Source organism: Apis mellifera, linkage group LG11 (assembly GCF_003254395.2).
Source record: "Apis mellifera strain DH4 linkage group LG11, Amel_HAv3.1, whole genome shotgun sequence".
Taxonomy (NCBI): Eukaryota; Metazoa; Arthropoda; class Insecta; order Hymenoptera; family Apidae; genus Apis; species Apis mellifera.
The window spans coordinates 8,291,587-8,311,798 of NC_037648.1; the positions used below are offsets into that span (position 1 = coordinate 8,291,587).

At 24.4% G+C, this 20,212-nt stretch overlaps 6 protein-coding genes across 9 annotated transcripts; 2 read left to right on the top strand and 4 right to left on the bottom strand.

The window, feature by feature from the left end:
• Nucleotides 1-3,340: 3,340 nt before the first annotated feature.
• LOC107963968 (inositol polyphosphate 1-phosphatase) lies at nt 3,341-6,405 on the bottom strand. The gene is made up of 5 exons (XM_006564026.3): nt 6,192-6,405; nt 5,834-6,079; nt 5,294-5,564; nt 4,735-4,903; nt 3,341-3,805 (listed from the first exon to the last, which is right to left on the bottom strand). Exons 1-5 carry the CDS (start codon nt 6,345-6,347, stop codon nt 3,367-3,369), a joined length of 1,281 nt encoding a protein of 426 aa, XP_006564089.1. The 5' UTR covers nt 6,348-6,405; the 3' UTR covers nt 3,341-3,366.
• Nucleotides 6,406-7,038: 633 nt separating this feature from the next.
• Nucleotides 7,039-9,043, top strand: LOC552482 (protoporphyrinogen oxidase). The gene is made up of 2 exons (XM_003250338.4): nt 7,039-8,244; nt 8,703-9,043. The coding sequence occupies exons 1-2, from the start codon at nt 7,126-7,128 to the stop codon at nt 9,033-9,035; spliced, it is 1,452 nt and encodes a 483-aa protein (XP_003250386.3). The 5' UTR covers nt 7,039-7,125; the 3' UTR covers nt 9,036-9,043.
• LOC102653702 (transcription initiation factor TFIID subunit 13) lies at nt 8,788-11,038 on the bottom strand. Of its 2 annotated transcripts, XM_006564031.3 has the most exons (4): nt 10,712-11,038; nt 10,289-10,526; nt 10,071-10,172; nt 8,788-8,987 (listed from the first exon to the last, which is right to left on the bottom strand). In XM_006564031.3, exons 1-4 carry the CDS (start codon nt 10,736-10,738, stop codon nt 8,983-8,985), a joined length of 372 nt encoding a protein of 123 aa, XP_006564094.1. In that variant the 5' UTR covers nt 10,739-11,038; the 3' UTR covers nt 8,788-8,982. The 2 variants fall into 2 exon arrangements, with proteins under 2 accessions (XP_006564094.1, XP_006564093.1); XM_006564030.3 differs by lacking the exon at nt 8,788-8,987 and having other exon boundaries at nt 9,873-10,172.
• LOC551815 (putative methyltransferase C9orf114 homolog) lies at nt 10,904-12,138 on the top strand. Its single transcript, XM_003250339.4, has one exon. The coding sequence runs from the start codon at nt 10,938-10,940 to the stop codon at nt 12,072-12,074; it is 1,137 nt and encodes a 378-aa protein (XP_003250387.2). The 5' UTR covers nt 10,904-10,937; the 3' UTR covers nt 12,075-12,138.
• Nucleotides 12,139-12,250: 112 nt separating this feature from the next.
• Nucleotides 12,251-13,374, bottom strand: LOC107965225 (ribulose-phosphate 3-epimerase). The gene is made up of 4 exons (XM_026443994.1): nt 13,049-13,374; nt 12,803-12,910; nt 12,483-12,704; nt 12,251-12,382 (listed from the first exon to the last, which is right to left on the bottom strand). Exons 1-4 carry the CDS (start codon nt 13,283-13,285, stop codon nt 12,272-12,274), a joined length of 678 nt encoding a protein of 225 aa, XP_026299779.1. The 5' UTR covers nt 13,286-13,374; the 3' UTR covers nt 12,251-12,271.
• A 113-nt stretch (nt 13,375-13,487) lies between these two features.
• LOC409512 (neural/ectodermal development factor IMP-L2) lies at nt 13,488-19,484 on the bottom strand. 3 transcript variants are annotated; one of them, XM_006564032.3, is made up of 7 exons: nt 19,338-19,484; nt 15,647-15,847; nt 15,426-15,487; nt 15,255-15,339; nt 14,980-15,169; nt 14,412-14,725; nt 13,488-14,223 (listed from the first exon to the last, which is right to left on the bottom strand). In XM_006564032.3, the coding sequence occupies exons 1-7, from the start codon at nt 19,338-19,340 to the stop codon at nt 14,191-14,193; spliced, it is 888 nt and encodes a 295-aa protein (XP_006564095.1). In that variant the 5' UTR covers nt 19,341-19,484; the 3' UTR covers nt 13,488-14,190. The 3 variants fall into 3 exon arrangements, with proteins under 3 accessions (XP_006564095.1, XP_006564096.1, XP_016770571.1); XM_006564033.3 differs by lacking the exon at nt 19,338-19,484 and adding an exon at nt 18,355-18,543; XM_016915082.2 differs by lacking the exon at nt 19,338-19,484 and adding an exon at nt 16,242-16,349.
• Nucleotides 19,485-20,212: the final 728 nt, after the last annotated feature.

The window sequence follows — 20,212 nt, forward strand, 5'->3', positions numbered from 1 at the left end:
TTGCATATTCACTTGTTGCACATCAGATGTTCACATTGATAATTTAACCAAGCAAATGTAGCAAATGATAATTTAATTAAGCAAATGTAGAAATATGTTAAAATGAATATTATGAGATATTTTGTTTTTAATAATAATAATTTAACAAAATTTAATAATGCAGAAGATAAATATTTTTAAAATCATGCAATTCTTTCAATATCAAATATATAAATTATATTAATAATAAAAATAAATTATATTAATAATAAATAATATTCAAAATATATTTTAAGAAAGTATAAATTTAATTTGTAATTATGATTAAATATAATTTATAATTAAGATGATTATTTATTATTCGAATTTCTTAATAGAACTTAAACTTTATTATGCATTCTCGAAATTTTTCTATTTATGTAATATAATATTATTTGAACTGATTACCTTTATCTGAATTAGTTTTACTTTTTTCAAGTGAAAAAATTAAATGATGGACATTAATTTAGAGAATATTATACTTTGTATTTTACTTTTTAATAACAATGGAAATTTTAAATGACCTCTATAATGATTACTCGGTTAATTAAGTCAAAAGATAATGTAATGATGAATGAATATAATAAAATGGAAAAAAAAACTTAAACATTAGATATTTCATTGCTATTTATAACAAGCATTTTATTTTTCATATTAATATTAATCGATTAATATTAATCGATTAAATTTCACTAATATTAAATTAATCTGTTAAAATAATCATATTCTATTGAATATTAGTGAAGTTTCTTTAAAGATTTTTTTTTTTAAGATTTTAAATGTATTGAATAAGTAAAATAAATAGAAACTTTATTAAAAATTTAAGATTATTTTTGAAATTATTAACAAACATTACATACAAGCAGATCTTAAATAATATATTAAATACAGTAAAAGTTATAGTTGATAATATTAATTAATTTATAGTGAAACTATAGTAGAACTATAACAATAAAATTAAAATATATGTTTGAATACTCACATATTTTTCTTTATTTTATATATATAGTAAAAATTATTCGTTTGCGATCTAAATATTTTTTATAAATAGAGATTGTATTAAATGCAATTTCAGCATTGAATACAATTCTAACATTGAATATAGATCACTTCTAGCTTGCTAAATCAAGTATTGTAAAATACATATTATTATGAAATGAATTATATAAAGTTATTAAACGATATTGTATTGAAAATAAGAAAATAATAATTTTTAAATAAATAAATAAATGTAATAATAACAATAATAAAACAGAAACTTTCATTTTATACTAAAAGTTGTAATTCTGTAGCTTTTATGAATTCTTATATCAGCTGTGTTAATTTTAAATCGTTTATTTATAATTAGTTCTGTGCAATTGGCTAATTACTTTAAATTTAATTTACTTGTATATTTGACGTTATCTTCTATTCATTATGCAATAAACATGAGATGTTTTCTATGTACATATATGCACAAGTAAATTAAGTTTAATAAAATAATTAGCAAACTACGTAATATAATGTAATTTTAATAGTTTTTTTAATAATAAATTTAATTATTAATTACAGAATTTATTTACGTAATATAAAGAAATAAAATTATTATTAATTATTATTAACAAAGAGTTACATATAATTGTTTTAATATTTTTGAAATATATTATCACGAAGAACATTTTGAACAATTTTTCTTTATAAATATAATTATTCTCTTCTTAATTTCTATACTAGCAAAAATATCTTTAAAATTATATATAATTATACGATTTAAAAAAATTCATCTCCAATGATTTAATATTATTTTCTTAAAATAATATTTCCATAAAAAAAAATTATATTCATACATTCATACATTTACATATTCATTTTCAATAATAATATTAGATTAAATCATTAATTCATATTTATAAGAATATTAAATAGCAATTTTATATAAAATTTATCCAATCTATTATATACATCATTTTGTCAAAACTAAAATAAATAGATACATAAAAGAGATATAATTTAATTATTAATTATAAAATTTCCATTAATATCAGATTTTTGTTTCTTTTTTTAAAAAAAGAAACTGATTTAAGAAATGATAAATCGGTTCATGATATTAATACGTATTTTAAAATATTATTATTGAATGTCAATAAGTAAAAATTTATATCAATAAAAAAAATCTAATGTAAATACATTTTTTTAATAATTTAAAAACTTCTAATATTTGATTTCTTATATTTTTTTTTGTAATTTCATAATATTATAGTAATTCAATAATGTCATAAATAAGAAATCATAATAAATTCTAATAATGAAAAATAAAAATGATGAAAAATTTTCAAAAACAAATTATTTTGTTAAATTAAATTATTAACATGAAATTTGCTATGTAAAATCAAAATCTATCTATCGAAATTTATCGAATCAAATAAGATTTTTTAACCGTTCAGAACAATAAATAAATATATGAATATTTTCATATTGTGTACATTTTCATTGTACATTATAAAAAATTATAAAAAATGTGAATTAAATTTTTTTTCAAATGCAATATATATTTGTTAATATATAATTGTTAATACTTAATGTTAAATTTTAATAGTTTTAAGTTCTAATATATATATGGAATAAGAAAAAAATTAATAATAGAAATGCATCACAAATAAATGAAGCAGTCGAAACTTTAACAAGAAAATAAAAAACTGTAAGTGAAACATAAATCATTTTTATTATATTTATTTTTGATATTATATAACATTTTTGACATTGTGTACAATTTCAAATAACAATTTCATATAACAATTTCATATTTATTATTTTTCATTTATATTAACATACGTTTAGTAATTACATTTAATTACATTTAGAACAATAAATAACAAATGATTAAAAAAGACAAATAAAATAATTTCTTTTCTATTTAATTATTTTATTTTAATTATTGTTACTAATACTTAATAATTGTATCTATTAACAATATATATTATGTAAAACATATTTATACTAAAAACTATTATGTGCAATTTTCAATTTTTTAAATTTTTTATTAAAATTATACAATATATAAACGAATGATTTTATTTTTGAATTATTAAAATTAAATTAAATTAAATCGAATAAATATATAATAATAACATATTTTATATTTAATTACTTTAAAATTTATTAATTTTAATAATTAAGTTATATACGAAATATTTTTTAAATATTACATAATAATTTGAAATAATAGAAAATTAAAAATAAAAATATATAAAATCAAAATATAAGTAAAATTGTATGTAAATAAAAGTAAGTAGTAAAAATAATTTTTTTTAACAACTTCACAATATCTAGATAAATAAGATAAATATTTAATATAATACTATAATATTATTATTTGCACAAAATCGATTTTAATGTTTGTAAAATTTCAAAATTTCGATATGCTATCAAACCATTGCTATTCGAAAAATTGGTGGACGTGCATAAATATTTTATGTCTATGTAATCGGAATTATTTATAAAACTTTGGAATTCAATAATACCTCCATGTAAAGAACGCAAAAGAGCTTGTGGACCACAAGTATCCCATTTATATGTAGAACTTTTAGATAAAATATAAGCATCAACTTGTCCAAGAGCAACGCTTAATATTTTATAACCTGCGCCAGCTGCTTCTACTAAAATAAAACCTGCATCTAAAAGTTTTGATTTTATATTTTCATCTTCAACTCTACTCAGAATAATTATCCTTTTATTATTATGTTCTTTCACTATAGAACATTTTCCAATATCATTTTCTACAAATCCCCAGTAGCAATTACCTTTCCATCTATTAAATAAAATGTTTAATTTATTAAATAAAATGTTTAGTTAAATATTGATGTTTTTATAAGTATTTAAATTGTTAATATATTCGTGAAATAATTAAAGAATCGATTTCAAAAGCCAAATCAAATATGGAAGATTAAATTTCATTGTCTCTATCTTACTTTATATTTAAATAATAAAAAAAAAATTTAAATTCCTTAATTTAATTTAATCTATAATAAGTCTCAATTGATTTTTGTATATTAATTTATTTATTTGACTTCTTTACTTGATATTTTATAAATGTTTCACGAATATACAAAATATTGATATAATCAAACAGGAAATAATTTTATATGAAAAAATAAATCGAAAATATAAAATAAAATTTTTGAATCAATTCCAGATTCATTTTGAGATTGTTTTTGAATATATAAACAACAACTTGTCCAAGCAAATTCAAAAAATTTTCAAATACAGTTAAAATACAACTATTTTCCGATTAGATATGAATAAATTGTCGATAACTAATTACTTTATATATGAAAATAAACAAAAAATGAAGAAACAAAGAATTAGAAAAAATAAATTTTTTTTATTTAAAAATTAATTTTCGAGAAAACTGAATTTGGACATTCATTGATTACATAATTTCTTAACTATATTTAATCTCGATTTTAAAATAAAAACTTAAGCAATAAAATTTTATTTTATTTTATTATTTGCTTATTTTTATACCTAGATTAACTACTTAATAGTTCATTCATATCTAATCAGAAAATAGTCAATTTTAGTTGTATTTGAAAATTTTTTAAATTTATTCTATTTGAAAATGAAATCTTGAATAAAAAAACTTTATTTTACATTTTCGATATTTTTTTATTTTCCGTCCGGTTATATCATTAATTATAGGATTTTGTATTAATATTCTGTTAATTTTGCTTTATTTACCGCAAATCTACATTTGTATAAAAAGGTTGATTAATTACTCCCAAAATTGGTATGCCTGTACTTTTCATATATACTCCAATTAAGACAGTAACACACCGTAAACCACTCATATGTACACCAGTAGTATCATCAACTTTTTCACCTCCATTTATGTAATCTGCAGTTGAATCTACAAAAGTTCCACGAATTGCTCCTCAGGCATGTTTTATTAAACTACAAAACAAATAGAGGACTTAACAAATAACCTATCTAATTTTATTTAATAACATAAAAGAGTATCATTTAAAAAAATATATAAATAAAAGATAAATATATAAAAAAGAAAAACAGAAATTTAAATTAAAAAAAAAAAAGTTGTTGTTATTGATATTATTTATTTAAAATTTGAAATAGTAAAAAATAAATTATGTATGAAAATAGAAATATTTACCATATAATTTTTCCAGACATCGTTTTAATACACATAGCAATATATTAATATTATATTGTATCTACATATATATATATTATAATAAATTGTCATTTAAGGACATTCAAATTATAATATTACATTTCTTACCAATTGGATCTATCCATATACCAAGATCATTAATATCAGCATCAAAATCAATAGGTAGTTTTGTTATCATTGGAATGTCTAAGAATTGAACATCTTTATGGACTTCAGTAGCTAATAATTCAGCAGTTGCAATATCACTACCCATTACTTTGGCTAATAATTGAGTAGTTTCTTCACTTGTAGGACATATTCCAACTACTATAGATTCACCCATAGCATTACTGAATGTATTAGTTTCTTCTCCTTGTACTACTTTAGCCAATTCTGGAAACTAATATTCTATAAGTGGTATTATATTTAATTTATATTTCTTATTTATATTTTTTATATTAACTTTAATTTTAAACTTTAAATTTAAACTAAATTTTAATTTTATGTTTGCTTTTTTTTTTTTTTTTTTAATATAAAAAATGTAAAATAATGTATGAAAATATATAATATTTACTTATTTTCATTAATCAATTATTGATAAATGAATTTTTTTATTCAAATACATTAATTATATATATATAAATTATATAATATTTTTTATTAGCTTACCTCTAATCCTATATCATGTTTAATTGTTTCTTGGATAAGAACATCTGCCAAAGTTTTAAAATCTTGAAAGAAGCGTGGATTTTTTTCTTCTTCTGATTTTTCTTGCACAAGTAATTTAAATAATGCATCGTTGTGTCTACAAGCTCTTGCTATATTTGCTGCTTTTTCTGAAACTCTCAGAAGAATTGACAACAATCTGCTTCCGTCTTTCATTGTAATAATAAAATGATGTTCCAAATTTGATAACTATGATATTAATAATTTATTAATAAATAAAATTTTTAACAAAAAAATTTACAAATTTATATTTGAATAAAAATTTTAAAGAAATATTTTAAAAAGTATGAAAAAAACATACGTTACACTGAATGTATTGATATAGTTTGGCGGGAATCCGTGTAAATTCTATTATATAATTATAGAATATTGACTTAATATAATGTTTTGCATTTAAAAAATAAAAATAATGACACAAATGTTTTGCACTTCTAAGAATATTAAAATAATCATTCATGCATTATAATTCGAATGACGCAAACAGACATTTCCATTTTTATCTAATAAATTCAATACACTATCATTAATGTAAAATAAGTTCTATATAAGAAAATATATTTAATAAAATTGATTATATTAAATAAATTTATTATTTAAAATTATTTTATTAAATTTATAAATGATTAACAGTTTCCAAAAATTTAATTAAATTATGGTTATTCAATCTATTAATATATGTATATATATAAAGATATATATATAAAAAGTAATAATGTAAAATTTAATAAAGTAAAATTTAAAAACAAAGCATATAGAATTAAAAAATTTATATATATCAATTTTTATTTTTTTAATAGAAAATCACTCTTTTATATTTACATTTTATATATTTTTACTTCATGTACAATAGTTCCATTTATATTTCCAAATAAATATAACCTATCTTTCTCTTTCTTAAATACAAAATACGCTAATATAACTAAGTTTAAATAACATTAAGAACATTTTTAATATTTCAATTTACTTTATTTATTTTAAAATTTTTATTTTTTTTAAATGAATTTGTGAATAATAATTTAAAAAAAAATAAACTAAATTAAATAGTATTCATTATATGTATATAAAATTATTATATTATTTGAAAAGAATAATTGATTGATAAAAAGAAAAATATAATCATTTTTAATTTATCTTATGAAACATAACTGTATTAATAAGTATATTATTCAATTTAAATATATTTAATCCAAAATAAAAATTAATATTTATTTATTAATACAATAAAATAATAAAAAATGACAGCAATATTAGGTGCTGGTATATCAGGCTTATCAGCTGCATATTATGCACTTGGAAATACAAGAATGGCTCCATTAGTTATATTAGAAGCTTCAAATCGTGTAGGAGGATGGATACGTTCTATAAAACAATCTGATGGAACGATTTTTGAAACAGGTCCACGAGTTATGAGAGCCAATACATATAATGTATTAAATTTAATAGAAGAATTAGGATTATCATCAAAAATCATTCCTATTAAAGTTAATCATCCTGCTGCTAAAAATAGATATATTTATGCAGATAATGTATTACATTGTTTACCTAATAATTTAAAAGGAATTATAACAAAAAATACATTATTAAATCGTTCTTTAAGTAGTATTTTATGGAATGACTTCAAAGCAAAGAAAATTCTTACAGATGATGAAAGCATATCTAGTTTTGTAGAAAGAAGATTTGGCAAAGATGTGTCTGAAAAAATGATTGCCCCAATATTATGTGGAATTTGTGGTGGTGATATACATAAATTAAGTGCAAAATCATTTATGACAAATTTATTTGAAATTGAGCAGAAATATGGTTCTGTATTTATGGGTTTTATACAACAAAAATTTTCAGACATATTAAATAATAAAAACAAAATTGAATTGAAAAATACAAATGATACTGATACAATATTACATAACACACCTTCAATTTTAGCACAAAGAGCTAAAAGAGAAGCATGGAGCACATGGGGTCTTGAAGGAGGTTTTGAACAATTACCTCAAACACTAGCAGAAAATATAATGAAACGTGGAGTAAATATAAAAATAAAACATAAATGTGAAAAAATTATATTTAATAAAGATTGTGTGGAATTAATTATAAATGGAAAAGTTGAAAAATATTCTAGTATTATATCAAGTTTATCTGCTAAAAGTTTAGCTAATTTAATACAAGAGCAACATCCAAAACTATCTAAAGAATTACATAGTATACCTACAGTAACAATGATTGTAGTTAATTTTCAATTTTCTAAAAATGTTTTACCTATTGAAGCTTTTGGAGTTCTTATTCCACCAAAAGAAGAAATTCCAATTCTGGGTATAATATTTGATTCATGTGCCCTTCCTCAAAACTCCAAAATGACAGTATGTATTAACACAGTAGTGCTCAGTTAAATTTGACTAAAATCCGTTTTAAATTTACATAATTTATTGTTAATAGCTTATTGATTTGAATTATATGACTTGCAGTGTCTGATTTGAATAGAAATGAAAATATATATAATAAGACATAGTGAAAGATATTTCAGTTTATTGAATTATGCTCAAATCAAATTCTGATAAAAAGTATATAATTCTGTGAATTGAACTATTGAGTTCCAAACTTAGTTAAATTTAATTGAATACTGCTGTATAAATATTTATTATCTATTTTTTTTTCTATTACAATTTCAATATTTATTACATAAATTTAATATTTGTTATAATGAATTTAAAAAAATTCTAGCAATAATATAAAATAATCTTAAAATTTAAACAAATTTTTACAAATATTTAATAGACTAGAAATACTTGTTGAATATGTACATCTTTTTTTAATCCAGGTACTGACAGTAATGATGGGTGGGGCATGGTTTGAAAAATACTTTGGTAAATGTTCATCTGAAGAACATTTAAAAATGGTTGCAATTAAATATGTAAATAAACTTTTATGCATTAATGAAGATCCCAAGATATGTAATGTTTCCATTCTGAAAGACTGTATTCCACAATATGTAATTGGTCACGCACAACGGTTAACTCGTATCCACGATTATATCTCCGCGCATAAAATACCTTTGGGGCTGTGTGGTTCTTCATACCACGGTGTAGGAGTCTCTCATGTTATTCTGTCAGCAAAAGAAGCTGTTTCTAGTATTAATCAATATATGATATAACTTTATAAGATTGAAATTCAAACTTGACAACAACCTTGACCAATCAAATATATTATAATGTTTTCTTTTAATTTAAAAACAAAATAATATACATGCAAGAAAATAACAAAATAGTAATGATAAATAAGCCAAGATAATCTTTTTTTTTTTAAATAAATTGCAATTTAATTTCAAACATGCATTATTCATGCTGTATAATAAAAATACAAAGTACAATTTTTATATTAAAATGAAAATAAATAAAGGGAAATAGAATATTAAAAATATTGAAAAAATGATATAAAAAGGATGTAGGAATTTGAAATAATTATTCTAAATTAGCATTTAAAAAAACTATTTAGAGTTGGAAAAATTTTATACTTATTAAGATAAAACATATGTAAATATGTATTTTTATTATAAAATGTAAATTATTGTTCATAAAATAAAACATAAAATATATAAAGAAGATATAAGTATTTGTTTATATATTCTATTTTTATATACATAAATGTAATACTATTAATACTACAAAATAAAGAATAATAGTATTATAATATAAAATAGTTATTACAATTTAATATTATTATTTATAAAATATATATATATATATATATATATAAATAAATATATATATAATTTATAAAAATCCAAAAATATATTTCTTTTTATATAATAAAAAGAAATGAGTAATCTTAAATGTATCATAATATTTTTAATTATATAGATAAGCAAGCATGAAGTATCATAAAAATGCAGCACACAAGCATTCCATACTTGTAAATAAATCAAAATTACTATAATGCTATATTTATATTTATATTAAATAACAGTATATCCAATAAAAAATTTTAAATAATTGCTTATGTTGCTTTAAATTTTATTTAAATATTCTTTAATAAAGAATTATAAAAATAATTATTCTTTTAAAAAAACTACAGCAATACAGAAAGAATAATAAAGAACTCAATATAATTCTCTCTAAATTCAAGCACAATAAAAATATTTTGTTATATACTTTGATATCAACAAATGAAATCTACTGACTAACTGTACCTGCATATTTAACTTCATCGAATGCTTTTCTAGCTTTCTTTAATTCTTCATTCATTGTTAGAAGATCTTTAACTCTTGCATATTTCCTTGGATCTTTTCTAACTATAAAACAAAATTTAATAAATTAACTTAAAATTTATATTATATCCTCAATAATTAATAAATTTATATTAAAATGTTTAATAAGATATATAAATAAGTTATAATATTAATATTACCTAAAAATACAATATCCTCTACTTGAACACGACCAGTACGACCAATTTCCATAGCTCTGTGTGTCATTTCAGTAATAAATTCAATAACAAGATCTTCTAATAAATCTACACTTTCTGTATAAGGATTTTGATCATCGCCAAAACCATACATCATACAGCGTAGTTCTTTCGAAAACAATCGTTTTCTACCACCAGGTAAAGTTCCACCAATTGGAATTTCGGCCTCCTCATCTTCAAACTGTGATAATTTTAATTTTTTTTTTTCACTGATAATTTTAATTTAAATGTTTAATTTTCCAAAAATATAATTAATCAGTTAGTACTTTAAATCAGTTAGTACTTTATTAAGGTTAGGTTTGTAAATAATATTAAATATCAACATATATTAAAATAAGAAAATTGAATAAAATATTTATTAAAAACCTGTTCAAAACCTTCTTCTGTGGTCATAATTTAATATTTGCAAAAATTTGATAAAAATTTAAAAAATATTTCACACAGTGAAAAAATACAAACTTGCTATCACATAAAACGTAACGTTGTAAATGTAGTTCATTTGAAATTTATTTTAAAATAGTTCGTGAACGTTTTTAGAAGATATTGTGAATAATTACGTTTTTTGGTATTTGAAAAGAAAAAATACAAAATTATGTCACCAGCAATTCCTACGCCAAAAACTTGGAAAGAAACTAATCGTTTATATAAAGAACAACGAAAAAGATGGAAAGAAGAGAGGTTAGCTAAAAAATTCGATAAAGAAGAAACTAAAAAAAAATTACAAAAAGAAGTAGTTAAACCCATTGAGAAACATTTTGAAAAAAAAGATATTTCAACAATCAGTATTGCAGTTCCTGGATCAATTTTAGATAATGCTCAATCTCCAGAATTACGAACATATTTAGCAGGACAAATAGCACGTGCAGCATGTGTTTATAAAATAAATGAAATTATTGTTTTTGATGATAAAGGAGAAATAATTGAAAGTGAAAAGAAAAAAATAAAAAACGACGAAATATTAGGTGAAAGACGAGTTGGATGTTTACAGTTAGCTAGAATATTACAGTATCTTGAATGTCCACAATATTTAAGGAAATATTTTTTTCCTATTCATAAAGATTTGCAATATGCTGGAATATTAAATCCTGTAGATGCTCCACATCATTTACGTCAACAAGATATATCTTTATATAGAGAAGGAGTAGTTACAAATAAACCAGTTAAATCTGGTAAAGGTTCTCATGTGAATGTAGGATTATTAAATGATATTTGTGTGGATAAGGTATTAACTGCTGGATTAAGAGTTACTGTCAAAATACCTGAAGAGCAATCAAATCTAAAAAAATTAAAAGGATTTATTGTTCCACCTGATATTCCTAGATCAGATACTGGTATATATTGGGGATATACTGTGAGATTAGCTAATAATCTCACAGAGGTATTAACACAATGCCCTTATAAAAGTGGATATGATTTGACTATCGGTACTTCAGATAAAGGAAAATCAATTGATGATATAGAATCAAAAGGCATTGAATACCACCATGCTTTAATAGTATTTGGAGGATTATCTGGATTAGAAGCTACAGTAGATTGTGATCCTAATTTGGATGTGGATGATGCTTCTTTGGTATTTCATCAATATTTGAATACTTGTCCTCAACAAGGATCAAGAACTATTAGAACAGAAGAAGCTATTTTAATTACATTAGCAGAATTAAGAACAAAATTGTTTCCTAAAATTCCTCCATTACCAAATACTCAATTTAAAAGTTTTGTAAATAATTGAACTAGTAAATTAAACTTGAATTAGTAAATATAAATAACTGTAAGTAATAATATGAAAATATAAAAATTTTTGCTTTTTATTTTTATTTTGTATGAAAATTGTATAAAATTATACAATATTTTCAAAACTTTTAATATAAGTACATGTATGTATAAACATATAATTTTATAAGAAAATGTTTTTCTTTCCTTTATTGTTTAATTATTTTGTAATGCACAATTTACTGTATCTCTTAAAGTTTTAATAACTTTTGCTTGATCAGAAGAACTGATGATTGCTGTTCCAGAAACAATCATGTTTGCACCAGCCTAAAAAATATATACATGTAATTTATTTTTTTGTTATAAAATGAAATTAATGTAATTTATTTTTTTTGTTATAAAATGAAATTAATGAAATTATATATACCTTTGCACATGAATCAATAGTTTCTGGCCCGACACCACCATCTACTTCTATATCTAATGTAGGATAATTTTTTCTAAGCCACGATACTTTTTCCATCATTGGTTCCATGAATGTTTGACCACCAAAACCTGGTTCTACAGTCATAATTAATACCATATCTGCTAAATCAATATATTCTACAACTACATCTACTGGAGTCCCTGGCTTAAGTGCAACTCCAACCTTTCATTTCAAAAAAATGAAAATAGTAAGCAATTTTTTAATTAAACAAGTTTAATTTATTTTATATTAAACAAGTTTAATATAAAATAAGTACATACTTTCATTCCTGCTTCTTTTACTTTTCTACAAATTAATGAAACATTCTTTACTGGTTCAACATGAAATGTATATTGATTAACACCAGCATCAGCCATAGGCTCTATCCACTAAAATAAAGAAAAGAATATTGTATAATACTGTTTAAATGAAATTTATTTAAATAAATATATAGAAATACTAATTTTTTTTTTAAATTAAAAATGCAAGTATAATTCATTTCAAGTATAAAATAAAATAAAATATACCTGATCAGGATTAGAGACCATCATATGTGTTTCAAAAAAAGCATCTTTTATTTTATGTCGAAGACATTTTACTAATGGGTGACCAAAAGTGAGGTTAGGTACAAAGTGACCATCCATAATATCTAAGTGTAAATAATCAGCACCATTATTAATTAATCGTTGTGATTCTTCCGAAAGTTGTGCCAAATTAGCGTTTAGAATCGAAGGTCCAATTTTTGCAGTCAATTTTTTTGCCATTTTTTTTTTTTTAAGTAAAAAATATTACAGAAAAATGAAACACGTGTTTTCAATAAAAATGATAATGCATCGAATGACTTAATGATCTTTCATACAAGGTCACTTCATTTTTTTTTAAATTTTTTACATTAATTAAGAAATACAATGAATTAAATTTTAATTTAAAAATTAAACAATAGGAAATAAATATAGTGCAAATTTATAAACACTGTACGAAATGAAATACATTTATTTATACATAAAAAACATAGCAGTTTACAATAGACAATAGATTATGATAATTTTTCAGATGAAAGATTAAAATAGATAAAAAGTATTAAAAGTATTAATAATAATAAGCGAAGTAGGAATTGAAGTCAAAGAATCGATGTTTTTTTCATCGAATATAAAATTACATAGAATTTAGCAATTAATCTTATCATATTAGATTAAACGAAATCTTTTTTATTATATCTACTTATTAAGTCGATATATAAAATAAATAAATAATTTGTTTAAACTAGATGAATCCTCGTTCAAGAGGTATCGCAATATAATAATAATTAAGATAATAATTAAATATTGAAATATATAGCTTAACTTGCTATTTTAAACTTGCTAAAGTCATTATCATAATCGAATATAAAACTCTTTGGCACCTTAAAATCTATTATAAAACTTTTAAGTAAAATAATGGCTGCGTTTTAATTGATAATAATTAAACGAAGCGTTGTTAATTCTTGAACGCATTGTCATGTTTTTAGTACCAAAATATAATCTCGCTGCATAGAATTATGCATAGTGCTCATACTTAAAAATAATATCATATGACCACTAACGAACACCGAAATTTTGCGCAAGAAGATTATGGCATATCGTACAATAATAGAAAGAGATCAATCCGGATTTATTCTTCCATAATTTATTTAATTAACCGTCCGAGACACTTCTTTTTCGGGCTGAAAAATAATACATATTTATTTAAACTTTTTTTTTCAGAAAATTTTGTTTATAAATTAAACGATTTTATTTATAAAATCATCAAAAAATTAAATATCTTCTGTATAATCTATTTTAAAGTAAATATTGAATTAAATAAATTGAAAAAAAAAATATATTAAATTTAAATAAAAGTATAGAAACTTACGCGCAAAGGGTAAAGGAATGTACTGACGACTTGTTGACGATTTCCAGACTTCGCTTGACAAGTATAACCACCCATATCTTCCCATAAGAGTTCCTCTATCATTAAATCACCACTGTCTAATACTCTATGTCGCAAATTAGTTGATAAACTTAGAGGTACATTATAGTTATTCACCCAAGTAATTTGTGGTGTTGGTTTGCCACTTGCTCTGCATGGCAACACCACAGTTACTCCTATATTTGCTACTAATGTAGGAGAATAAAGAGTGATTATTGGATCACTTTCAGAGCTGCAATTATTTAAACCACGTTCATCTGTAACAAAAGAATAATTGTCGAATAAAATTTTAAATGATAATTTAAATTGAAATTTCTTAATATTTAAAATTTTATCAGTATTGTAACTAATAATAAAGAATTGAACCAATAATTTTAAAATATTAAAATATTTCTCTTATACAGAATTTATTATATATTTATTATATATTGCATTATATAAAATGAGAGGGTTGCGTGACAGTTGGTCAAAGCTTCATGTTAATATAATTTTAGATTAATATTCCACTTACTATTAACCAGCAACACCGTAGGAGTGGAGATTTTCACCTCTCTCGCAGAAACTGACGCACAATAGATTAATCCAGCATCATCTGGAGTAACGCATTCTATCACGAGCTTTGAATTAATTCTGGCCACTCCTTTCCACTCCTCGGATGGATCGTATAAGGAATGCGTACTGGCTTTCACATACTCGATTAACTACGGCAAAAAAGATATTACGAATTAATATCTTCCTTCTTTCTCTTGCTCACAATGTAAAATTGCATTTGTCCGTGATATTCACTTGTTCGTTGCTACCACTTCCCGTGAACCAGAGAATTTCCGGCGGAGGACTACCGCTAGCTTTGCATTCTAATTCCACCCTGCTTCTGCAATAACAAAAAAAGCACAATATTATCGATATTATTGTTACATTTGCGCTTTCATTTATTTCATTTATTTATGTCATATTTACCCCACAGTAGTTTCGATACCGTTTACTGGATTCTGAGTGATAGTAGTCCATGGTTCCACTGGCTGTATCAAATCAAAACGTTCAACATTAGATTAAATTGCGAAGATTTCATAGAAATTGAATTTTTTTTCAAATCCTTATTAATCTCAATTTTATATTCCTTTTCAAATCAAATTCATTTCTTTGCCGATTAAGGAGATATAATAGAAATTGATTGTTACTTTTGATTCAGAACGTGTTCCATATTCCGATAACGGCGTCAGGAAATTGGAGTTGTGTTCTATCATTTGCCTGCTTATGCTCCTACGTTCCGCAGCTCGTTCGACGGCATGTCGTGGTAGGAACGAAAAGGGATGTCCCGAGACCGTATACACGGTAATAACGAAAATAATGGTAATAAGAAAAACGAGATTGATCAGCATCTGAAACATAAAATCAAAATTGTGTATATAAAAAAATAAAAGAAGACTAGTATCGTTAATCGAAACATCGGGATAATGATATTATATCAAAGTGAACGTGATTTGATGAAAGGACATTGTGCAATGATTGAATCAGAATGATGTTGAGGAACACTAACGTCACGCTCTTTTCGCAGAAGTTGCTCTGATTGAATATAACAATGCGGATTTAATTGTCGGGTTAGGTGCGCGAGATTTATAGTATCGATTCATTCAACCTTCCTTCGGGGATACGAATAAACACAATTGGCAACAATGAAATTCAACAATGAAACTCTTGAGAACGGGACGATAATTAAATATATGTGATAATGTAGGGGGAGGAAATATCTCACATCTCATTCTTTCTGCTTACCCCTTTATCGGATCGTATCATTACGGCTTAATTTCGTTTATAATAATTTTACGCGCCGATAATATTACCGATCTAATCTCTACTTCGATTTTACCGCGTTTTTCACGTGATTTTTTCACACTCTTCCTTAGACTCGACACGTTTTACAGGGATCGTTCAATGTCACTGTTAACTAGAATCACGGAAAGATTTTTTTTTAAAATTATTTGGAAATGATAATTAATTTCGAAACTGAAGAAATCGATACGAGAATCGAGTTTCTTCACACAACGAGAATCTCGAAACGATCTCAGGTGGGATTATATTCCATAAGTCGTGCGTTTGAATCTGTCGCATGGCCTGCTCGTTAACGTGAGCATCGAAATCACCAAATTAAAGAGATTTCCTTTATTCTATCGTATTTTATTCTCTTCGTACAAGACACGAAACTCGATACCTTCGCCCTGTATCCTTCCGACGATATACAGGCAACGTGTCGCGCGAGGAATACCCGAATGACATATATCTCTCTCTTCGACTTAAATCAGTGTGTCTCTCTCACGGTTCCTCCGCTTCGACACGTCCGTTTAAGATTTTAGAATGCGTGAACGTGCTGGCAGCGTCGTTTACCGTGACTTTGAGGCGTTCCCTCGCCTTTCGGGATCGGTCCTTCTCAACCAAGTTCACGAATAAAAATTTAGATGCTACCGCATCATTTTATCTTTGGCGTCTTCTCGTCTCGGCTTTCTCTCGCTCCCCCTTTTCCTTCCCGTGACGGTCGTTACTGACGAGCGTTACTGAGCGAGAGGAGGAAGGAAGGTCACGCGTACCGTTTAAAGGAGATTAAGTAACTTGGGCTTGTTAACGAGACAAGATGTTTGGAAATGAATTCGCGCGCGGAGCGTGTTAATGAACACACATGCGGTGCAAAAAAATAAGGGAGAATCTGGAGGCGATACACGATGCGACGTGTTGGTGTGCGTTACTTTTTTTTGCTGCAAACACTTGCATGCAGCGTGTCCCCGAGGAGGAGTTAAAAGTGGCTAAAACTTCCGAGATATTGGACGGTTTATCGTCTCGCAAGTGAGACGAATAAGTAAACTTCCTTCGATATTTCGATTTCGATTATTACAGATCGTAGTGGTGTTTAAATTACAAATAAATGGCACGGTGGTGTTTTCGTTTAATTTATCTGGAAAATAATTAGTTGCGCAAGCAAAAAGTATTATATAAATCTAAGCGGCAAGGTATTAATGTGAACAATGTTATCCGAAACATTTAACGAATGTAAATATATTTTAAATGTGCGGGGGAAATATTCTTTAAGCACGTTTTACTTAAATGTGTTTAGTAGCTTGCACATTCTTTTGAAAAATTAGAAATTGAATACCATCTGATAATTTAATTACGTTAATTATTGAATATATAATTAAATATTCCGGATATAAATTTTGTATTATAAATTTTATATTGTAAATTTTTTTTATATCTTGATAATTGATAAATGCATAAAAAATAGTAATAATTTATATTCTAAAATAAAATAATTATTTAAGATCGAGGGATTATTATAATTTAATTCAATTTTCACCGAGCAATCGAAAGGATTAATAATATTGCGTTAGTATAATTCTGCGGTTAAAAATTACGACACAGCTGGAATGTAATCGAAAAAACTGATATGAGACCAGGTGAGATGATGTTATCGCGAAGCAATGTTTAAACACCTCTAAACCACTAAACCTCTAACATTATGATGAAATTAATCGAAAAGCGTCAACTGATTAGAAAATAAGAGAAATCGGACAGCCTGTGAAAATGAGGAAAGTTGGTCGAAATTTTGCTTGTTAAAATATATGTAACTAAAAATAGAATGCAGTTCTCCGTACGTTATCTGCTTTCGAGAAACTAAGAAGTAATATAAACTTCTCAAAAATCTATATTTATATATATCTAAAATTTCGTCCGCCTTGTCATTTCTTTTACGATTATCTCTGCTATTTAACAAATCTCACCTCACCATCTCTATTATCTCTCTTTCCACGTAAAAATCTATTTGCACGTGGTCACGTAGCATTTTAATATTAATAGCGGGGCGTTAATACTAATACTGAAAATTTGAATCTATCCTTACCTTTGAACTCGTAAATCACGATGGGTAATTGTCACACGTAGAAAACGTCCGCAAAAATATCGAATCTGGTACTGCTACGAGATAGAACTTTCGATAAAGATACTCGCGCCGGAGATGCTTTCTAGGAGCGCACATCACGGGAGGAGGTTTCGAACCGAATGATGCAACTTCTTATACAATCTTCGCATCTTCCCTATGATCTCGCGCCCTCTTTCCGCGGAGCCCTTTAACGCATCGTAATCTAGAGATGATATCAGGGAGACCGTAAACCGCGATAAGGAAATATGCAGTATGAAACACGAAAGATGAAATATGAATGAAAATTTTTTACTCTCCTCTTATTTCTAGATGTATGCAAGCAAGAATATAATATTAATTTATTCTTTTTGAAAAAGTAAAAAAAAAAAAAAAAAAAAGAAAAGAAAAAGAAATTCTTTCTTGTAAATGTATATGAGATATTTATATTATTAAAAAAAATGATAAAAAAGAAGGAAAGAAATATTTCTTTCTCGTATATTTTTTTCCTTTATTTTACTTCTTTTTCTTCTTTTTCTGAAAGAAGAATATAACATATTTTTAAATCAAACGCACAGAAAAATTTTTTTTCTTTCTTTCTTCAAACTATAAATTATTAAAAATTCTTTTATCTATTTCTTGTTCTTTTATCTGTTTCTTATGTTCATGATATCTATATATAGAAATATATGTATCATTTTTAAGAATTAAAAAAAAAAAAAAATGAAATTTCGAATAGAAAGGATTTCTCCTTTTTATTTGAAAAAAAGTACGTATAAAAAAATGAAGAAGAAGAAATAATATTTATAACTAGAAGAAGTTTTAATTAACCACGGTTTATTGACAGACTGGCCAATTCGGATTTTTATCGTCTGTCAATGTAACGAAAGTAAACATCGTGAAAGAGGGTAAAAAAAGTATCTATAAAACAACGAGTCCTAGGAACCCCGTTGAAAAATCAAACTCACCATTTCTTCGTCGACTTTCTCTTGGAAAACGATTGTTCACTACTTAATAATCAGTTTGGCAGGAATAAAAATACTGACTGAGCGTCGAGGAACAGATATTGACACATTTATATATTTCGAATGTGGCGACGGCCGTCCTTGCTTACTCCTGATTGGACGATATATAGAGGAGTAGGAGTAATAAAAACCACACCAAACAATTGAATTCATTATCCGTGCGTTTGTGCACACGTAATAGTCCTACCCAATTTACTTCCACCCTCTATACTCATCATCGATTTTTACTTCGAAAGAGACCGCCGCGATAATTATTTTTATTGAAACTGATCGTACCAGGAAGGAGGCGATCACAATTACCCCCAACTAGCATCGTCTCGGTCGGACTCAACTGGAATTTCAGCTGCCGAAATTTTTCTGAAGAGGTACCCCTTCAATTGATCGAAATGTAACGTAAAATATGTGAACCAATCGCGAATGAGTGATGAAAAATAATTACTGATATTCCATAAATTGAAAGAATATATCGTAACGAGAATTGATCTTACTTAATTGTGGATTATGCCTATAACTTAACGATGATGGATCCTACAGGTTCTAAAACATTTTTTAATGACCTCATTTCAAAGTAATTAAAACAACTTTTGAACTTTAATGAAAATTAATGGAATTATTATCGTATACTATTACAATAATATTGAATAGTATATATATATTTATAGGTTATTTAATTTTAATTATTATTTTTTTATAATGTATAGTATAATATATTATAGTATATTATGAATATTTTTTTTTTATACAAAAATAATTTATACATATATATTACATATATATTACATATATATTAATTTTCAAAAGGAATATATTTTTAAACA